This window comes from Sander lucioperca, chromosome 17 (genome assembly GCF_008315115.2).
Source record: "Sander lucioperca isolate FBNREF2018 chromosome 17, SLUC_FBN_1.2, whole genome shotgun sequence".
In the NCBI taxonomy this organism is placed as follows: domain Eukaryota; kingdom Metazoa; phylum Chordata; class Actinopteri; order Perciformes; family Percidae; genus Sander; species Sander lucioperca.
Window position 1 is genome coordinate 7141264 of NC_050189.1, and position 15426 is coordinate 7156689.

The window sequence follows — 15426 nt, forward strand, 5'->3', positions numbered from 1 at the left end:
ATGACATAACTTTATACTTTTATGGACGGTTGGACCACCATCTGGTCCTTCTGTTAGAGGAGCAACAACTGAGCTGAACTGTACCACTGACACTTGTTACTTCCTGTTTGCATTAGTCTTTCTCCCTCTGTCTCTGTACAAACCTACAACCAAACAATGTGTTGAAAGCAGCAATATTAGTTTTATTTCCAGTTGCCAACAAACCATCAGCTTCACAGCATAATTAACTAAATGAAGCAATGATTAAAGAAGACCAATCTCCTTTTCAGACTCTTTATTTTATGAGCAACAATCTTCTGATCCATTAGATTTTAAGATAGATTTTTACATCCATCTTCAAGCAGGAACAAATCGATAAACAGAGATTCTCATGATGAGGTGACCAGAAAACCACTGAAAGTAGTATGGTAGTCTGTTCCCCAAATAAAGTTGTTTGTAGCCAAGCGCACAAACACAGTGTCTCCTGGCTGCAGCTGCAGGAACGCGGCGTTTCCTCCGTTATCAGAAGGGTCAGAGCTTGATGGGTGATCACTTGTCTTGACAATGTCTTCATTGTTCTTGATGAGATTCAACCCTGAATAATGTGCTCCTCCAGCATGATAGAACATAGTAAAATAATAAACACCTGCAACAGGTGCAGTGAAGATACCTGTGGAAACAGCAGAAATCAAACACAATAATCAGTAGATTTCAGAACTTAATATTAATGTTTTGCCTCACAGCCAAATAAAACTAAAAATAAGTTTATCTTCCTCAAATTTTTGGTTTTGATGTGTTCTTAGACATCTTGATTAGTAGACAGGAAGGCAGTCCATTTTTCTTTAGGTTAGCATATTTTGGTACTTGATAGCCTTAGTTTATTTGTTTCACAGAACGTAAAAAACTAATTACATTGAAGAAAAACAAAAATACATGTGAGGAATGTTAGAAACCTGTAACGGTTTATATAAAAACCACAAAGTACATACACTAATGTAGACGTACACAATCAAAAATATAACTTGTACTGTGTACCTTCTGTGCTTAACGTGCATCTTCTTCTGATAGCTAGTGTTCATGTTGTTTTCCCTTCAGGTCTGGCCTGAAAGGGGAGAACCCGATTTAGCCAGGATTCTCTCTCTCTCTCTCTCTCTCTCTCTCTCTCTCTCTCTCTCTCTCTCTCTCTCTCTCTCTCTCTCTCTATTTCTCCTCCTTATGGCCTCAGCTGCAGTCTCATTGATAATGATGCACATTTGGCCTAAACCTGCAGAAGTATATTACAGTACCACAGTATCACAGCGGTAGGTAGTCCTTTTTTTTGTAGCTTTGTTTTTGTTTTCAGATTTTGGCCTTGGTTAGGGGGAGGACCCCAGTCCCAGCTTTATTTAGTATTTACTTTGGGGGGTCACATTTGTTAAAATAAAATGATTGTTCATCAGTTATTCCTTGACTCTTCCGACCTCTTTAAAACGAGAACCCTTCTGGTGCACACACCAAAGCCTCGACAACTTTTTCAAATTGTATCGATTTTACTTGTTTATCTGCTGCAATTAAAATACTTGTCTCAACAACAAAACGAAATAGCATTAAACATGATTTATAATAACATCTGCTTTTATTTATTAGTTTACTCTTTATATTCAAAACACTTTCTGTAAAAAAATAAATAACACTGATGCACTAGTAGCCTAAACCTGCAGGTGACTGTGAGTGTTACCTGTGAATGGACTGTAGGCACCACCGATGTTTGTTATCACTCTTCTGAAGACTAAAGTTGTGTCTGTGTTGAAGGGTCCAGTGGCTGTATCTCCTCCTCCTGATGCTGCGCTGAACACCACCTTGGTACTTTCTGGTGAAAAACAAAAACATTGTGATTACAAAAGTATTTCCAGTGTCCTCTCATAAAAAAGCTGAATTATGTTCTAAAATATGTTCTATAGCACTACTTCCATCTGTAGGCAAGAGGATGCTTTGTTTCAATTAAAGTAATTGTGTGTATTTCATCACAATACACAACATGCTGAATATATTCTTAAATACAATCTTAAAAATGTACTTTACCTTTGTTCTTCAGTTCCTGAATCTGGGTTTCACTGTCCGCCAGTTTGGTTTCCACAGAGCTGAGTTTTTCTTTCAGGGCACCTAACTGTTGCAGGATATCACACATATCAGGAAAGCATGGCCCTGGTGTACTATTGTTTTCTGTTTCAGTAGTACTACCATCATCTTGGGCCAAAATCAGGCCACAGAACAGAGAAACAAACAGTAAAATGGTAGACTTCATCTTGTCAAGTTGAACGTCGCTCAGTCGTCTTCAGTCTATCTGATATGATCTCTCTGGCTGCTTTTATATTGTTTGGAGATGACCTGCTAATTTTTAACATCCCCTTAAAAAAGGCTTATTATGCAATGAGAAAATAGTATTACCAACATTTACTGGCATTTAGTTAACCTTTGATATCCTAGAGTAAACAGAAATGTCTCAGCTATTTATTGATCCTACAATGACTTTGCAAAGATTCATGTGTTTCAGTCGGTTTTATAGCAAATCATCGAGAAATAAAGTTAGTTAGAGGAAATCATTTGAATCTGAATTCATTTAGATTATGCACCTTCTGGTTTGAAGAGGCCTCTAACACAACATTATCTTTATGTTACTTGTCTTACACTGGGACATAAACAGTGCAGAGGTTACTGATGATCCATAGCACTCAGCTTTATTTATTAAACATTAAAACACAATGCACAAAATGTATCAATAATTGCTTGTTCCATTTCTTTCTGTGCTGCTACTGTATCAGGTCATTTTCAAATATCAGAGTCATTTATTCAAATCTCAACAAACAATCAAGCGCCAAAAGACTTTCTGCCAAAACATAATTATCACATATCATCTGTTAAACTCTTATCTTTACTAGGGTCGGGAGATCCCAAGTTTAATATATATGTATGTGTGTATATATATATATATATATATATATATATATAATTATTCGTAATGTTAACTTCAGAACTTCAACTCATTATATGACCATCCAAACATATATCCACAAAAAAGCATTAAATCAAAGAAAGAAATGTGAATATCTTTTTTTTTTTTGTGGCCTGCTGAATGACACTTTGTCCTGTCATTTATCAACTGAAAATCATAAGAAGTTTGAAGATCTAATTCTGGATTTTCCAGGTTAAGTTTAGATGCTGCATTTACAGCATTTGACCAATAACTGGTGTATTTATACTGTGTTTGAACAACATTTAAAAAAAATTCTTCTCTGTCTCTGGACAAGATGAACATTGTTCTCCAGATCACCGTCACGTTCACTCTTGCTCTCGTTCATGGGAACAATCAGCCTTGTCAGAGAAAGTATAACAACAATGCATACAAAACATTTGTGTCAGGAGTGCTATATTAACCGACAATCAAAGTTTGAATAGTAAAGATGACAGTTACACCGTTACAGTAATGCCAACTTTAACAGCAATTTAGACATTTTCTTTTTAGTCTGTCAACGGACCAACATTTCATATTAAATTTATATAAATTCCTGATTTACTCTGCAGTGAAACATTGATCTCATTATATAGGTACATAAAGAGCAAAAGATTGCAACAGAGCTGGGATCAGGGAGATGTCGAGCAGATCGGTAACGACTCCGGTCGCCAGCTGTTCTATAGTTACTCAGGTAACTTCTGCATCAGTTCCATAACCATGCTGGTATATGATCTCAATGTCAACAACAGTTACAGAGTTCAAAGTCTAATGTATACCGTGAAATATGTGGTTGTGGATTGTGATGTGACTGTAAACTAATGCCTTCCTGTCTATTTTGAGAAGTAATAGAAGTAGAAGCACTGCTTACAAATAAGAAAATGGCAAACTGTATCTTCCCATTTGATTCAAGCTTGCTCATTATGGCCTTAACTCAGACTGATGTTATCCTTCTGGACACTTTTATATTGTTTAAAGATGACCTGATAATTTTTGACATCCCCTTAATAAACAAGGCTTATTATGCAATGAGAAAATAGTAAAACTACATTTACTGGAAATAAGTTAACCTTTGATATCTTAGAGTAAACAGACACATTTATCAGCTCTTTATTTACAGTTACTTTGCAAATATTCATGTGTTTCTGTTGGTATTAAAGCACATCAACCGAGAAATGAAGTTAGTTGAAGGAAATTCTTAATTTTCTTAGTTTTTAGTCTAAATAATTCACTGGAGTTCTGCTGCCATATCCAGACAAATAAGAAGAAAAGATGATATAATGAATGACCTATAACAGTCATTGATTTTAATTTCTAATACAACAGAGATACTGTTGGCCTAAAACCTTCTGTACACTGTCTGAACTGTTTTTTTTGCAAATGCATGTGTCAAAATCAAGATGCAGAACATCGACACAAACAATGAAGTGGTGAAATTCATCTTCCAAGTTGATCCCAGATCGCTCAGTCACCTAAACTCTGACTGATGTGATCCCTCTGGCTGCTTTTATTGTGTTTATTGATGACCTGTTAATTTTTAACATCCCATTTGATGTTTATTAAATTTACTTAATTATCTTATTGTTAAGCTCAGCGGATGAGCAATGAGGAAATAATAATATAGTTACTGGCAACTCAATTGTATCAATCATTAATGTGAAGTTCAAAGATTGATTTTTCACTGATCTTACAAGATGAGTTGGCAAATCAAACTGCTTTTATTGTTCTCCAAATTCATCCCAAATGTTCCAGGATGTCACAGAAACCTCCTGGTTTTTATAGTGTTATATAATTGGGGAAGACACTACTGTATTGTAGCTCATGAATCAACAAATGATAAACAAATGAAATATATACTGTACATATACGTGTTGTAGAATAGAGCCATACTACTCAGTAACCGTCTGCCCACTTCCACGGCATGGATCCACCCACTCTTACCTGACTTCACTCACATGTGTACATATAATGACAATACATGGCTGAAAGGAAACACCAGTTTCCATTTTTCATTCTTACCGATGTACCATGGTGATGCTCAAACTCCTGTGAACTAATCCTAGAAATAAATTCTACACGTCATTATGTTTGTAATCACTTTATTTTCAGCTTGTGCTTCTTCAGAAAAAAACAATCTCATTTTCAGACTTTATTTTATCAGCAAAAGCCTTCTGTTTCATCATATTTAAAAATACAATGGCAATGATATATGGATGTAGTGATATCAGATGTTTACATCCATCTTCACACAGAAATGAATAGATTTACGAGATATACATCGATTCTCACATTTGAGTGACCAGAAAACCACTGAAGGTTGTATGGTGGTCATATCCCCAAACATATGAGTTTGCAGCCAAGCGCACATACACCTGGTCCCGTTGCTGCAGCTGCAGGAATGCTGCGTTTCCTCCGTTATCAGCGGTGTCAGAGTCTGATTTGTGATCTTGGGTCAGGACCACCAATTCATTGTTCTTGTACAGCAACACCCTTCCCTGATGTGCTCCTCCAGCATGATAGAAGATAATAAAATAATAAACACCTGCAACAGGTGCAGTGAAGATACCTGTGGAAACAGCAACCTAAAAATAAGTTTGTTTTTTCCCTTCATAGTTATAGATGCAATGTGTTCTTAGACAGAGTGATTAGTAGACAGGAAGACAGTCTATTTTTCCTGATGTTTTTGGGGTAACTTTTTTGTACTTGATAGATTTATGTATTGTGTGTTACCTTCTGTGCTTAACGTGCATCTTCTTCTGATAGCCAGTGTGTGTTTGTGTTGTTTTCCCTTCAGGTGTACCAGGTCTGGCATGAATGGAGAGAAACCTATCTAGCAGGATCTCTCTCTCTCTCTCTCTCTCTCTCTCTCTCTCTCTCTCTCTCTCTCTCTCTCTCTCTCTCTCCTCCTTATGGCCTTAGCTTCGCAGCATGAGATGTGACTAGCCTAATTTTGTTGTTGTGCTAAACGATCATAGCCTTGTTTGTTTTTTTTAGTTTCTGATGTTGGTTTAGGTTAGGGGGAGGGCCCCATGCCCAGCTTTCTTTAGTATTTATTTTGGGGGTCACATTAAAATCAAATCCTCATTTATCAGTTATTCCTTGTCTTTGTGAATTATTTTACTGACCTTTTTAAAATTAGAACCTTTCTGTTGCACACACCAAAGCCTTGACAACTTTTCAAATTGTATTCATTTTACTTGTTTATCTGCTTCCATTAATGCATTTGTCTTAACAAAAAACTACATAGCATTCAACATGATTTATTTACATCTTCCTTAATCTATTCAATCTTTGTAATAATACTGATGCACAACAAGCCTAAACCTGCAGGTGACAGTGAGTGTTACCTGTGGATGGACTGTAGGCACCACCGATGTTTGTTATCACTCTTCTGTAGATTAAAGTTGTGTCTGTGTTGAAGGGTCCAATGTCTGAGACTCCTCCTGCTGCTGTACTGAATATCACCTTGGTCCTTTCTGTGTGAAACAAAACATTCTGATCACTTCTCAGTTTTATTTTATTTTTTATTTATCAAACGAGCATTAGTTTTTTCTAATACTGACTAGAGACATCTAGTAACCAAGTCAATTATAAGAAGACACATTTTTATCACACTACTTTTGATCTTACCAGACAACTTGGCAATTCAAACTGCTTTTATTGTTCTCCAAATTCATCCTAAATTTCCCATAATGTCACTGAAACCTCCTGATTTTTATAGTGTTATATAATTGGGGACGACTCTACAGTATTGCAGCTCATGAATCAACAAATAATAACACTCCCTCCTAATCAGGTCTACTCTATAAGTCCCACCAGTTTTCTTATTCTGGCTGGCAGCAACATGAAGCATCATGAGGGCCCTCTGTCCCTGGGATTCAGAGACAAACCTATGGTTGTGCATGATTAAAAAACATAATCGTTAAGCCTCATCATCTCCCGTTGCTCTAAATGTACATAATGTACCATGGTGATTCTTAAATACAAACTTAAAAATGTACTTTACCTTTGTTCTTCAGTTCCTGAATCTGGGTTTCACTGGCCGCCAGTCTGGTTTCACTGGCCGCCAGTTTGGTTTCACTGGCCGCCAGTCTGGTTTCACTGGCCGCCAGTTTGGTTTCACTGGCCGCCAGTCTGGTTTCACTGTCTGCCAGTTTGGTTTCACTGTCTGCCAGTCTGGTTTCCACAGAGCTGAGTTTTTCTTTCAGGGCACCTAACTGTTGCAGGATATCACACATATCAGGAAAGCATGACCCTGGTGTACTATTGTTTTCTGTTTCAGTAGTACTACCATCATCTTGGGCCAAAATCAGGCCACAGAACAGAGAAACAAACAGTAAAATGGTAGACTTCATCTTGTCAAGTTGAACGTCGCTCAGTCGTCTTCAGTCTATCTGATATGATCTCTCTGGCTGCTTTTATATTGTTTGGAGATGACCTGCTAATTTTTAACAACCCCTTAAAAAAAGGCTTATTATGCAATGAGAACATAGTATTACCAACATTTACTGGCATTTAGTTAACCTTTGATATCCTAGAGTAAACAGAAATGTCTCAGCTATTTATTGATCCTACAATGACTTTGCAAAAATTCATGTGTTTCAGTCGGTATTATAGCAAATCATCAAGAAATAAAGTTAGTTAGAGGAAATCATTTGAATCTGAATTCATTTAGATTATGCACCTTCTGGTTTGAAGAGGCCTCTAACACAACATTATCTCTATTTTACTTGTCTTACACTGGGACATAAACAGTGCAGAGGTTACTGATGATCCATAGCATGCAGCTTTATTTATTAAATCAAATATCAGTCATTTATTCAAATCTCAATCAAGCGCCAAAAGACTTTCTGCCAAAATGTAATTATCACATATCATCTGTTAAACTCTTTTCTTTACTTCATTCACTTGTCTCTCCTGATTGAGCTGCTGATGAGTCAGGGTGGAGCAGCAGGTCCAATAAGGTTAATGTAGGGTCGGGAGATCCCAAGTTTAATACATATATATTTCATAATTATTCATAATGTTAACTTCAGAACTTCAACTCATTATATGACCATTCAAACATATATCCACAAAAAAGCATTAAATCAAAGAAAAATTTAATTTAATTTTTGAATTTAATTTTTTTTTGTGGCCTGCTGAATGACACTTTGTCCTGTCATTTATCAACTGAAAATTGTAAGAAGTTTGAAGATCTAATTCTGGATTTTCCAGGTTAAGTTTAGATGGTGCATTTACAGCACTTGACCAATAACTGGTGTATTTATATTGTGTTTGAACAACATTTAAAAAACAAAAACTCATTCTTCTCTGTCTCTAGACAAGATGAACATTGTTCTCCAGATCACCGTCACGTTCACCCTTGCTCTTGTTCATGGGAACAATCAGCCTTGCCAGAGAAAGTATAACAACAATGCATACGACACATTTGTGTCAGGAGTGCTATATTAACCGACACTCAAAGTTTGAATGGGAAAGATGACAGTTACACCGTTACAGTAATGCCAACTTTAACAGCAATTTAGACATTTTCTTTTTAGTGTGTCAACGGACCAACATTTCATATTAAATTTATATAAATTCCTGATTTACTCTGCAGTGAAACATTGATCTCATTATATAGGTACATAAAGAGCAAAAGACTGCAACAGAGCTGGGATCAGGGAGATGTCGAGCAGATCGGTAACGACTCCGGTCGCCAGCTGTTCCATAGTTACTCAGGTAACTTCTGCATCAGTTCCATAACCATGCTGGTATATGATCTCAATGTCGACAACAGTTACAGAGTTCAAAGTCTAATGTATACCGTAAAATATGTGGTTGTGGCTTGTGATATGGTTGTAAACCAATGCCTTCATGTCTATTTTGAGAAGTAATAGAAGTAGAACCACTGCTTACAAACAACAAAATGGAAAACTCACTCACTATGGCCTTAACTCAGACTGATGTTATCCTTCTGGACACTTTTATATTGTTTAAAGATGACCTGCTAATTTTTGACATCCCCTTAATAAACAAGGCTTATTATGCAATGAGAAAATAGTATAAACTACATTTCACTAGCCTTTTTAAAATTAGAACCTTTCTGTTGCACACACCAAAGCCTTGACAACTTTTCAAATTGTATTCATTTTACTTGTTTATCTGCTTCCATTAATGCATTTGTCTTAACAAAAAACTACATAGCATTCAACATGATTTATTTACATCTTCCTTAATCTACTCAATCTTCGTAATAATACTGATGCACAACAAGCCTAAACCTGCAGGTGAGTGTTACCTGTGGATGGACTGTAGGCACCACCGATGTTTGTTATCACTCTTCTGTAGATTAAAGTTGTGTCTGTGTTGAAGGGTCCAATGGATGCAGCTCCTCCTGCTGCTGTACTGAATATCACCTTGGTCCTTTCTGTGTGAAACAAAACATTCTGATCACTAAAGTATTTCCAGTGTCTTCTCAGTTTTTTTTATTTTTTATTTATCAAACGAGCATTAGTTTTTTCTAATACTGACTAGAGACATCTAGTAACCAAGTCAATTATAAGAAGACACATTTTTATCACACTACTTCCATCTTTTGTCATTTAGAAGTGATGTTTGAATTAAAGTAATCATGTGTATTTCATCACAATACACAAAATGCTGAATAAATTCTTCAATACAGTCTTTATATTTTGCTTTACCTTTATTTCTAAGTTCCAGAATCTGGTTTTCACTCTCCTTCAGTCTGGTTTCACTGGCCACCAGTCTGGTTTCCACAGATGTGAGTTTTTGTCTCATGGCACCAAACTCTGTCAGGAGATCACACATGTCAGGATAACAGGACTTTGTTTCACCAGTTTCTTCTGTTTCAGTAGCATCAGTAGTTTCATCCTGGGCCAAAATCAAGCCGCAGAACATGGACACAAACAATAAAATGGTGAAATTCATCTTCCAAGTTGATCCCAGATCGCTCAGTCACCTAAACTCTGACTGATGTGATCCCTCTGGCTGCTTTTATTGTGTTTATTGATGACCTGTTAATTTTTAACGTCCCATTCGATGTTTATTGAATTTACTTTATTATCGTATTGTTAAGCTCAGCGGATGAGCAATGAGGAAATAATATAGTTACTGGCAACTCAGTTGTATCAATCATTAATGTGATGTTCAAAGATTGATTTTTCACTGATCTTACAAGACGAGTTGGTAATTCAAACTGCTTTTATTGTTCTCCAAATTCAGCCCAAATGTTCCAGGATGTCACAGAAGCCTCTGGATTTTTATAGTGTTATATAATTGGGGAAGACACTAATGTATTGCAGCTCATGAATCAACAAATGATAAACAAATAAAATATATACTGTACGTATATGTGATGTAGAATAGAGCCATACTACTCAGTAACCGTCTGCCCACTTCCACGGCATGGATCCACCCATTCTCACCTGACTTCACTGACTCCTAATCACGTCTACTCTATAAGTCCCACCAGTTTCCTTTGTTCTGGCTGGCAGCAACATGAAGCATCATGTGAGGGCCCTCTGTCCCTTTGATTCAGAGACAAACCTATGGTTGTGCATGATAAAAAAAAAACATAATAGTCAAACCTCAACATGTAACCGGGTTGAAATTATATCTTTACTTTTACGGTTGAAATGTCACCAAATCCTGATGAATATTGTTTTCTATATGTTTAAGATGTGTTTTATTGCCTATATTTATGCCTGAATGTTGTATTCAGACCAAGGTGTTAATACCTGTACTGTCACTTTAAGAGGTCGCAGGCCTTGTGCCGTCATTCAGGTGCTTCTCTCAGTCCGCGCCAGACTAGCTGAGAGGAGCTAATTTATTATTTTGCTCGTCATTTTTAAACATTTATTTCGGTTTTTGGACAATGCAAACTTATTTTGTGAATGTATAAATGTTAGTTTCTAGGTTGTGAACATGAAGTTAATGTGTCAATTGAATATAAACCTTGTAAACAGACTTTTTGCAAGCTTTAAAGCAGACATGTTTCCACATGCTAGTCTACAGGGTTTTCTGTATGTTTATCTGCTAACAGGAGCTTGAGACCTGTGTGCTGTGTGGAGAGACTGCATGTTACAGAGCCTTATTTGTTTTTCTGTTGATTTGTACAGGTATGTGCATAATGTTCATTATAATTAATCTGGCATATTGTTTACATGTGTTTACACTGGTTCTATTAAGCATGTAAAAGAAATTCATGTTAAATACATTGAGCATTTTATAATTTATTTAATTAATTTTCACATTTTTATTTAAAAGTATTTTTGGCTGTTAATACTAAAAGTTTTTATCAGTCATGTATGTATGTGCAGTCTGCGCCAGACTAGCTGAGAGGAGGAGCTTGAGACCTGATTGCTGTGTGGAGAAGACTGCATGTTACAGAGCCTTATGTGTTTTTCTGTTGATTTGTACAGACAAATCCACCGTTCTACCTTCATTAAAAGAGCAACCAGCAGCTGGTCGTGGTCCGGGTCCTTCCTTCACTCAGCACAACATAGAACACAACGCAGAACATACAAGGGTTAATGGACGTGCATCCAACCTGATATGAAACTGTTAACACTAGAAGTGCCGGAATTCCGTAACTACTAGAACTGCCATGAGCGGTCATTTTGACCGCCAGATTCCAAACTCTATAATCTCTCATGATAAATACCTAATTGCGATATTGTATTATGTATTGTGTTAGGATATCTTTAGAAAAACGTAATAACACCGAAATGTACATTTTTACGAGTTTAATTATACATTTGAGTAGTAATACGTGTTTCAATAATTCATATCATGGCATCGTAAACCGTAATTATTTCATACATTCATATCCCGAAAAATATGGTGTGGAAATTCATTCAACTTAACTCATAACAGCCAAATAACAATTATAAGTATCTTATTTGAACATTTAGCTATAACCTAACCTGGCACTGCCTCCGTTTTGGCGTCTGCTGCGGTGCGCAGCGCTGCTTGGACCGTGCGCCGCTGACCTTTTTTTCTCCATAAACTCCACTCTCAGCTCCTCTGCCAGTTGCTGCATAAACCTCTTCCGGACAATTTTACTGTTGGTGCACTCCTTGGAGAGGATGTGTGCAATGATTCCAGCCAGTTCAAGGATGTATAAAGTTATATGAACATGTAAACAGCCACCGGCCATCTACGTGTTCCGCGCCTTTCACAGAGCGAGCGCCCGGTGTTTGCCTTCTGATTCAGAACTGAGTCGCCGTAGTAGCCTACGTTACCGACTCTGGCTTTGCCTTCGGCCCATCGGTGATGCCCACACTTGTTACTCGAGACCGCTAGTTACGTTGCTCTGACAGAGACTATGGTAGTTACTAAGCAACCGAGATGCATCTTCAACCGCGCGAAAAATTAAAAACAATACCGCGAAAATCCGAGCGGTCAATATGACCGTGTATGGCCGAAATAGGTAAAAGTGACTGTATTTTCTATGCCTTTTGTGTAATGTATATAAAAACAATTTTAAATTAAAATACAGACTCTTTTAGGAAAAGTCAGGCAGCAGCAGGATTGTATTTTTTTATTCAGCAAAGTTATTACACATATAAATTTCAAAACGGTCAAAATGACATGGCCGTTCTAGTGTTAAAGACAATGCACGCTCGTTACACTGACATAAATCTGAGAGGTTGGAGGTGTGGTACATTTCCGGGAACTCTAGCTTCTAGGAAACCGTAGCAGAAATCATTGAACCCTTTAATAATTTTATGACTTGTTTTTGAGCCCTGGAGTTGTTTAAGATATCAGTACCTTATTAGCTGACAACAGTAGATTATTGACAGGCACATAAACAGACTATGATCCATGACATGCAGCATAAAAACATAAAAAGAGTTGTCTGTCTCTATGTGTCAGCCCTGTGATTGACTTGTGGCGTCCTGTTCAGGATATAACTCGTCTCTTGCCCGATGTCATGTGGGATCGGCTTCACCTTGTTACCCTCCAAAGCATGAGAGAGTATAGATATCGGATTGACTATGAATTGCCTTTGCGTATGAAACGTGCAAAACAAATGAACCTAACCCTAACCCACAAAGAGATACTTGAAGTAGAACTCCTGCACTGCTTCACTGAACTGGCTCGGCACAACACAGAGTTCTGATTACAAGTGCCTCAATAGACACAAAAGGGGTCGGATCATGGATGGAAACAATTTTCACTTTAACTATTTTTTCAAATGGCCATCCTCTGGGCACCAAACTCTTTCAGGAGATCACACATGTCACATGACTGTGTTCCACTAGTTTTTTCTATTTCAGGACCATCCTCTTGGGCCAAAATCAGGCCACAGAACAGAGAAACAAACAGTAAAATGCTAGACTTCATCTTCCAAGTTGATTCAACTTTGCTCAGTCACCTAAACTCTGACTGATATGATCTCTCTGGCTGCTTTTATATTGTTTAAAGATGACCTGCTAATTTCTATGTGGTATGTCTATGCTGTGGTCTTAGGGTCTTAGGTGCCTCAAGGGGCGGTAACCCACGAACACCGTGGTGGACACCGGTGGTCAGGGAAGCCGTCCGACTGAAGAAGGAGTCTTTCCGGGATATGTTATCCCAGAGGACTCCGGAGGCAGTGGCAAGGTACCGAAGGGCCCGAAGGGCTGCAGCCTCTGCTGTGAAAGAGGCAAAGCAGCGGGTGTGAGAGAAGTTCGGAGAAGACATGGAGAAGGACTTTCGGTCGGCACCAAGGTGCTTCTGGAAAACCGTTCGCCACCTCAGGAGGGGGAAGCGGGGAACCATCCAAGCTGTGTACAGTAAGGATGGGACGCTGTTGACCTCAACTGAGGAGGTAATAGGGCGGTGGAAGGAGCACGTTGAGGAACTCCTAAATCCGACTAATACGCCCTCTATGGTAGAGGCAGAGCTGGAGGATGATGGGGGATTGTCGTCAATTTCCCTGGTAGAAGTTGCTGAGGTAGTTAAACAACTCCACAGTGGCAAAGCCCCAGGGATTGATGAGATCCGTCCAGAAATGCTTAAAGCTCTGGGTGTGGAGGGGTTGTCTTGGTTGACACGCCTCTTCAACATTGCGTGGAAGTCTGGGACGGTGCCTAAGGAGTGGCAGACCGGGGTGGTGGTTCCCCTTTTCAAAAAGGGGGACCAGAGGGTGTGTGCCAATTATAGGGGTATCACACTTCTCAGCCTCCCTGGTAAAGTCTTCTCCAAGGTGCTGGAAAGGAGGGTTCGGTCGATAGTCGAACCTCAGGTTGAAGAGGAACAATGCGGATTCCGTCCTGGTCGTGGAACAACGGACCAGATCTTTACTCTCGCAAGGATCCTGGAGGGAGTCTGGGAGTATGCCCAACCGGTCTACATGTGCTTTGTGGATCTGGAGAAGGCGTATGACCGGGAGATACAGTGGGAGGTGCTGCGGGAGTATGGGGTGAGGGGGGGTCCCTTCTCAGGGCCATCCAATCTCTGTACAACCAAAGCGAGAGCTTTGTCCGGGTTCTCGGCAGTAAGTCGGACTCGTTTCAGGTGAGAGTTGGCCTCCGCCAGGGCTGCGCTTTGTCACCAATCCTGTTTGTAGTATTTATGGACAGGATATCGAGGCGTAGTCGGGGTGGAGAGGGGTCGCAGTTCGGTGGGCTGGGGATCTCTTCGCTGCTTTTTGCAGATGATGTGGTCCTGATGGCATCATCGGCCTGTGACCTTCAGCACTCACTGGATCGGTTCGCAGCCGAGTGTGAAGCGGCTGGGATGAGGATCAGCACCTCTAAATCGGAGGCCATGGTTCTCAGCAGGAAACCGATGGAGTGCCTTCTCCAGGTAGGGAATGAGTCCTTACCCCAAGTGAAGGAGTTCAAGTACCTTGGAGTCTTGTTCGCGAGTGAGGGAACAATGGAGCGGGAGATTGGTCGGAGAATCGACGCAGCGGGTGCGGTATTACATTCAATTTATCGCACCGTTGTGACGAAAAGAGAGCTGAGCCAGAAGGCAAAGCTCTCGATCTACCGGTCAGTTTTCGTTCCTACCCTCACCTATGGTCATGAAGGTTGGGTCATGACCGAAAGAACGAGATCCAGGGTACAAGCGGCCGAAATGGGTTTCCTCAGGAGGGTGGCTGGTGTCTCCCTTAGAGATAGGATGAGAAGCTCAGTCATCCGTGAGAAGCTCGGAGTAGAGCCGCTGCTCTTTCGCGTCGAAAGGAGCCAGTTGAGGTGGTTCGGGCATCTGGTAAGGATGGTAAGGGAGGTGTTCCAGGCACGTCCAGCTGGGAGGAGGCCTCGGGGAAGACCGAGGACTAGGTGGAGTGATTATATCTCCAACCTGGCCTGGGAACGCCTCGGGATCCCCCAGTCAGAGCTGGTTAATGTGGCTCGGGAAAGGGAAGTTTGGGGTCCCCTGCTGGAGCTGCTACCCCCGCGACCTCATCCCCTTGAAAAACAAGGCTTATTATGCAATGAGAAAATAGTATTACCAACATT

The 15426-nt window shown here is 39.4% G+C and overlaps 2 protein-coding genes across 4 annotated transcripts; both read right to left on the reverse strand.

Moving 5' to 3' along the window:
• Positions 1 to 259: 259 nt before the first annotated feature.
• LOC116053271 (complement C1q subcomponent subunit B-like) lies at positions 260 to 2342 on the reverse strand. The gene is made up of 3 exons (XM_031304304.2): positions 2041 to 2342; positions 1697 to 1828; positions 260 to 649 (listed from the first exon to the last, which is right to left on the reverse strand). Exons 1-3 carry the CDS (start codon positions 2261 to 2263, stop codon positions 369 to 371), a joined length of 636 nt encoding a protein of 211 aa, XP_031160164.1. The 5' UTR covers positions 2264 to 2342; the 3' UTR covers positions 260 to 368.
• Positions 2343 to 5050: 2708 nt separating this feature from the next.
• On the reverse strand, positions 5051 to 9941 carry LOC116053269 (collagen alpha-2(VIII) chain-like). Of its 3 annotated transcripts, XM_031304301.2 has the most exons (4): positions 7166 to 7390; positions 6975 to 7018; positions 6316 to 6444; positions 5051 to 5534 (listed from the first exon to the last, which is right to left on the reverse strand). In XM_031304301.2, exons 1-4 carry the CDS (start codon positions 7321 to 7323, stop codon positions 5254 to 5256), a joined length of 612 nt encoding a protein of 203 aa, XP_031160161.1. In that variant the 5' UTR covers positions 7324 to 7390; the 3' UTR covers positions 5051 to 5253. The 3 variants fall into 3 exon arrangements, with proteins under 3 accessions (XP_031160161.1, XP_031160160.1, XP_031160159.1); XM_031304300.2 differs by lacking the exons at positions 6316 to 6444; positions 6975 to 7018; positions 7166 to 7390 and adding exons at positions 9252 to 9380; positions 9655 to 9941; XM_031304299.2 differs by having other exon boundaries at positions 6975 to 7391.
• Positions 9942 to 15426: the final 5485 nt, after the last annotated feature.

What these genes read in the sequence shown, in the direction of transcription:
- LOC116053269 (XM_031304299.2), bottom strand. Translation starts at nt 7,323, where the DNA reads ATGAAGTCTACCATTTTACTGTTTGTTTCTCTGTTCTGTGGCCTGATT. An exon ending in TCAGGAACTGAAGAACAAAG is followed by an intron (nt 6,445 to 6,974) that starts GTAAAGTACATT and finishes TGTTTCACACAG; the next exon opens with AAAGGACCAAGGTGATATTC. An exon ending in TGCCTACAGTCCATCCACAG is followed by an intron (nt 5,535 to 6,315) that starts GTAACACTCACT and finishes CTGTTTCCACAG; the next exon opens with GTATCTTCACTGCACCTGTT.
- LOC116053271 (XM_031304304.2), bottom strand. Translation starts at nt 2,263, where the DNA reads ATGAAGTCTACCATTTTACTGTTTGTTTCTCTGTTCTGTGGCCTGATT. An exon ending in TCAGGAACTGAAGAACAAAG is followed by an intron (nt 1,829 to 2,040) that starts GTAAAGTACATT and finishes GTTTTTCACCAG; the next exon opens with AAAGTACCAAGGTGGTGTTC. An exon ending in TGCCTACAGTCCATTCACAG is followed by an intron (nt 650 to 1,696) that starts GTAACACTCACA and finishes CTGTTTCCACAG; the next exon opens with GTATCTTCACTGCACCTGTT.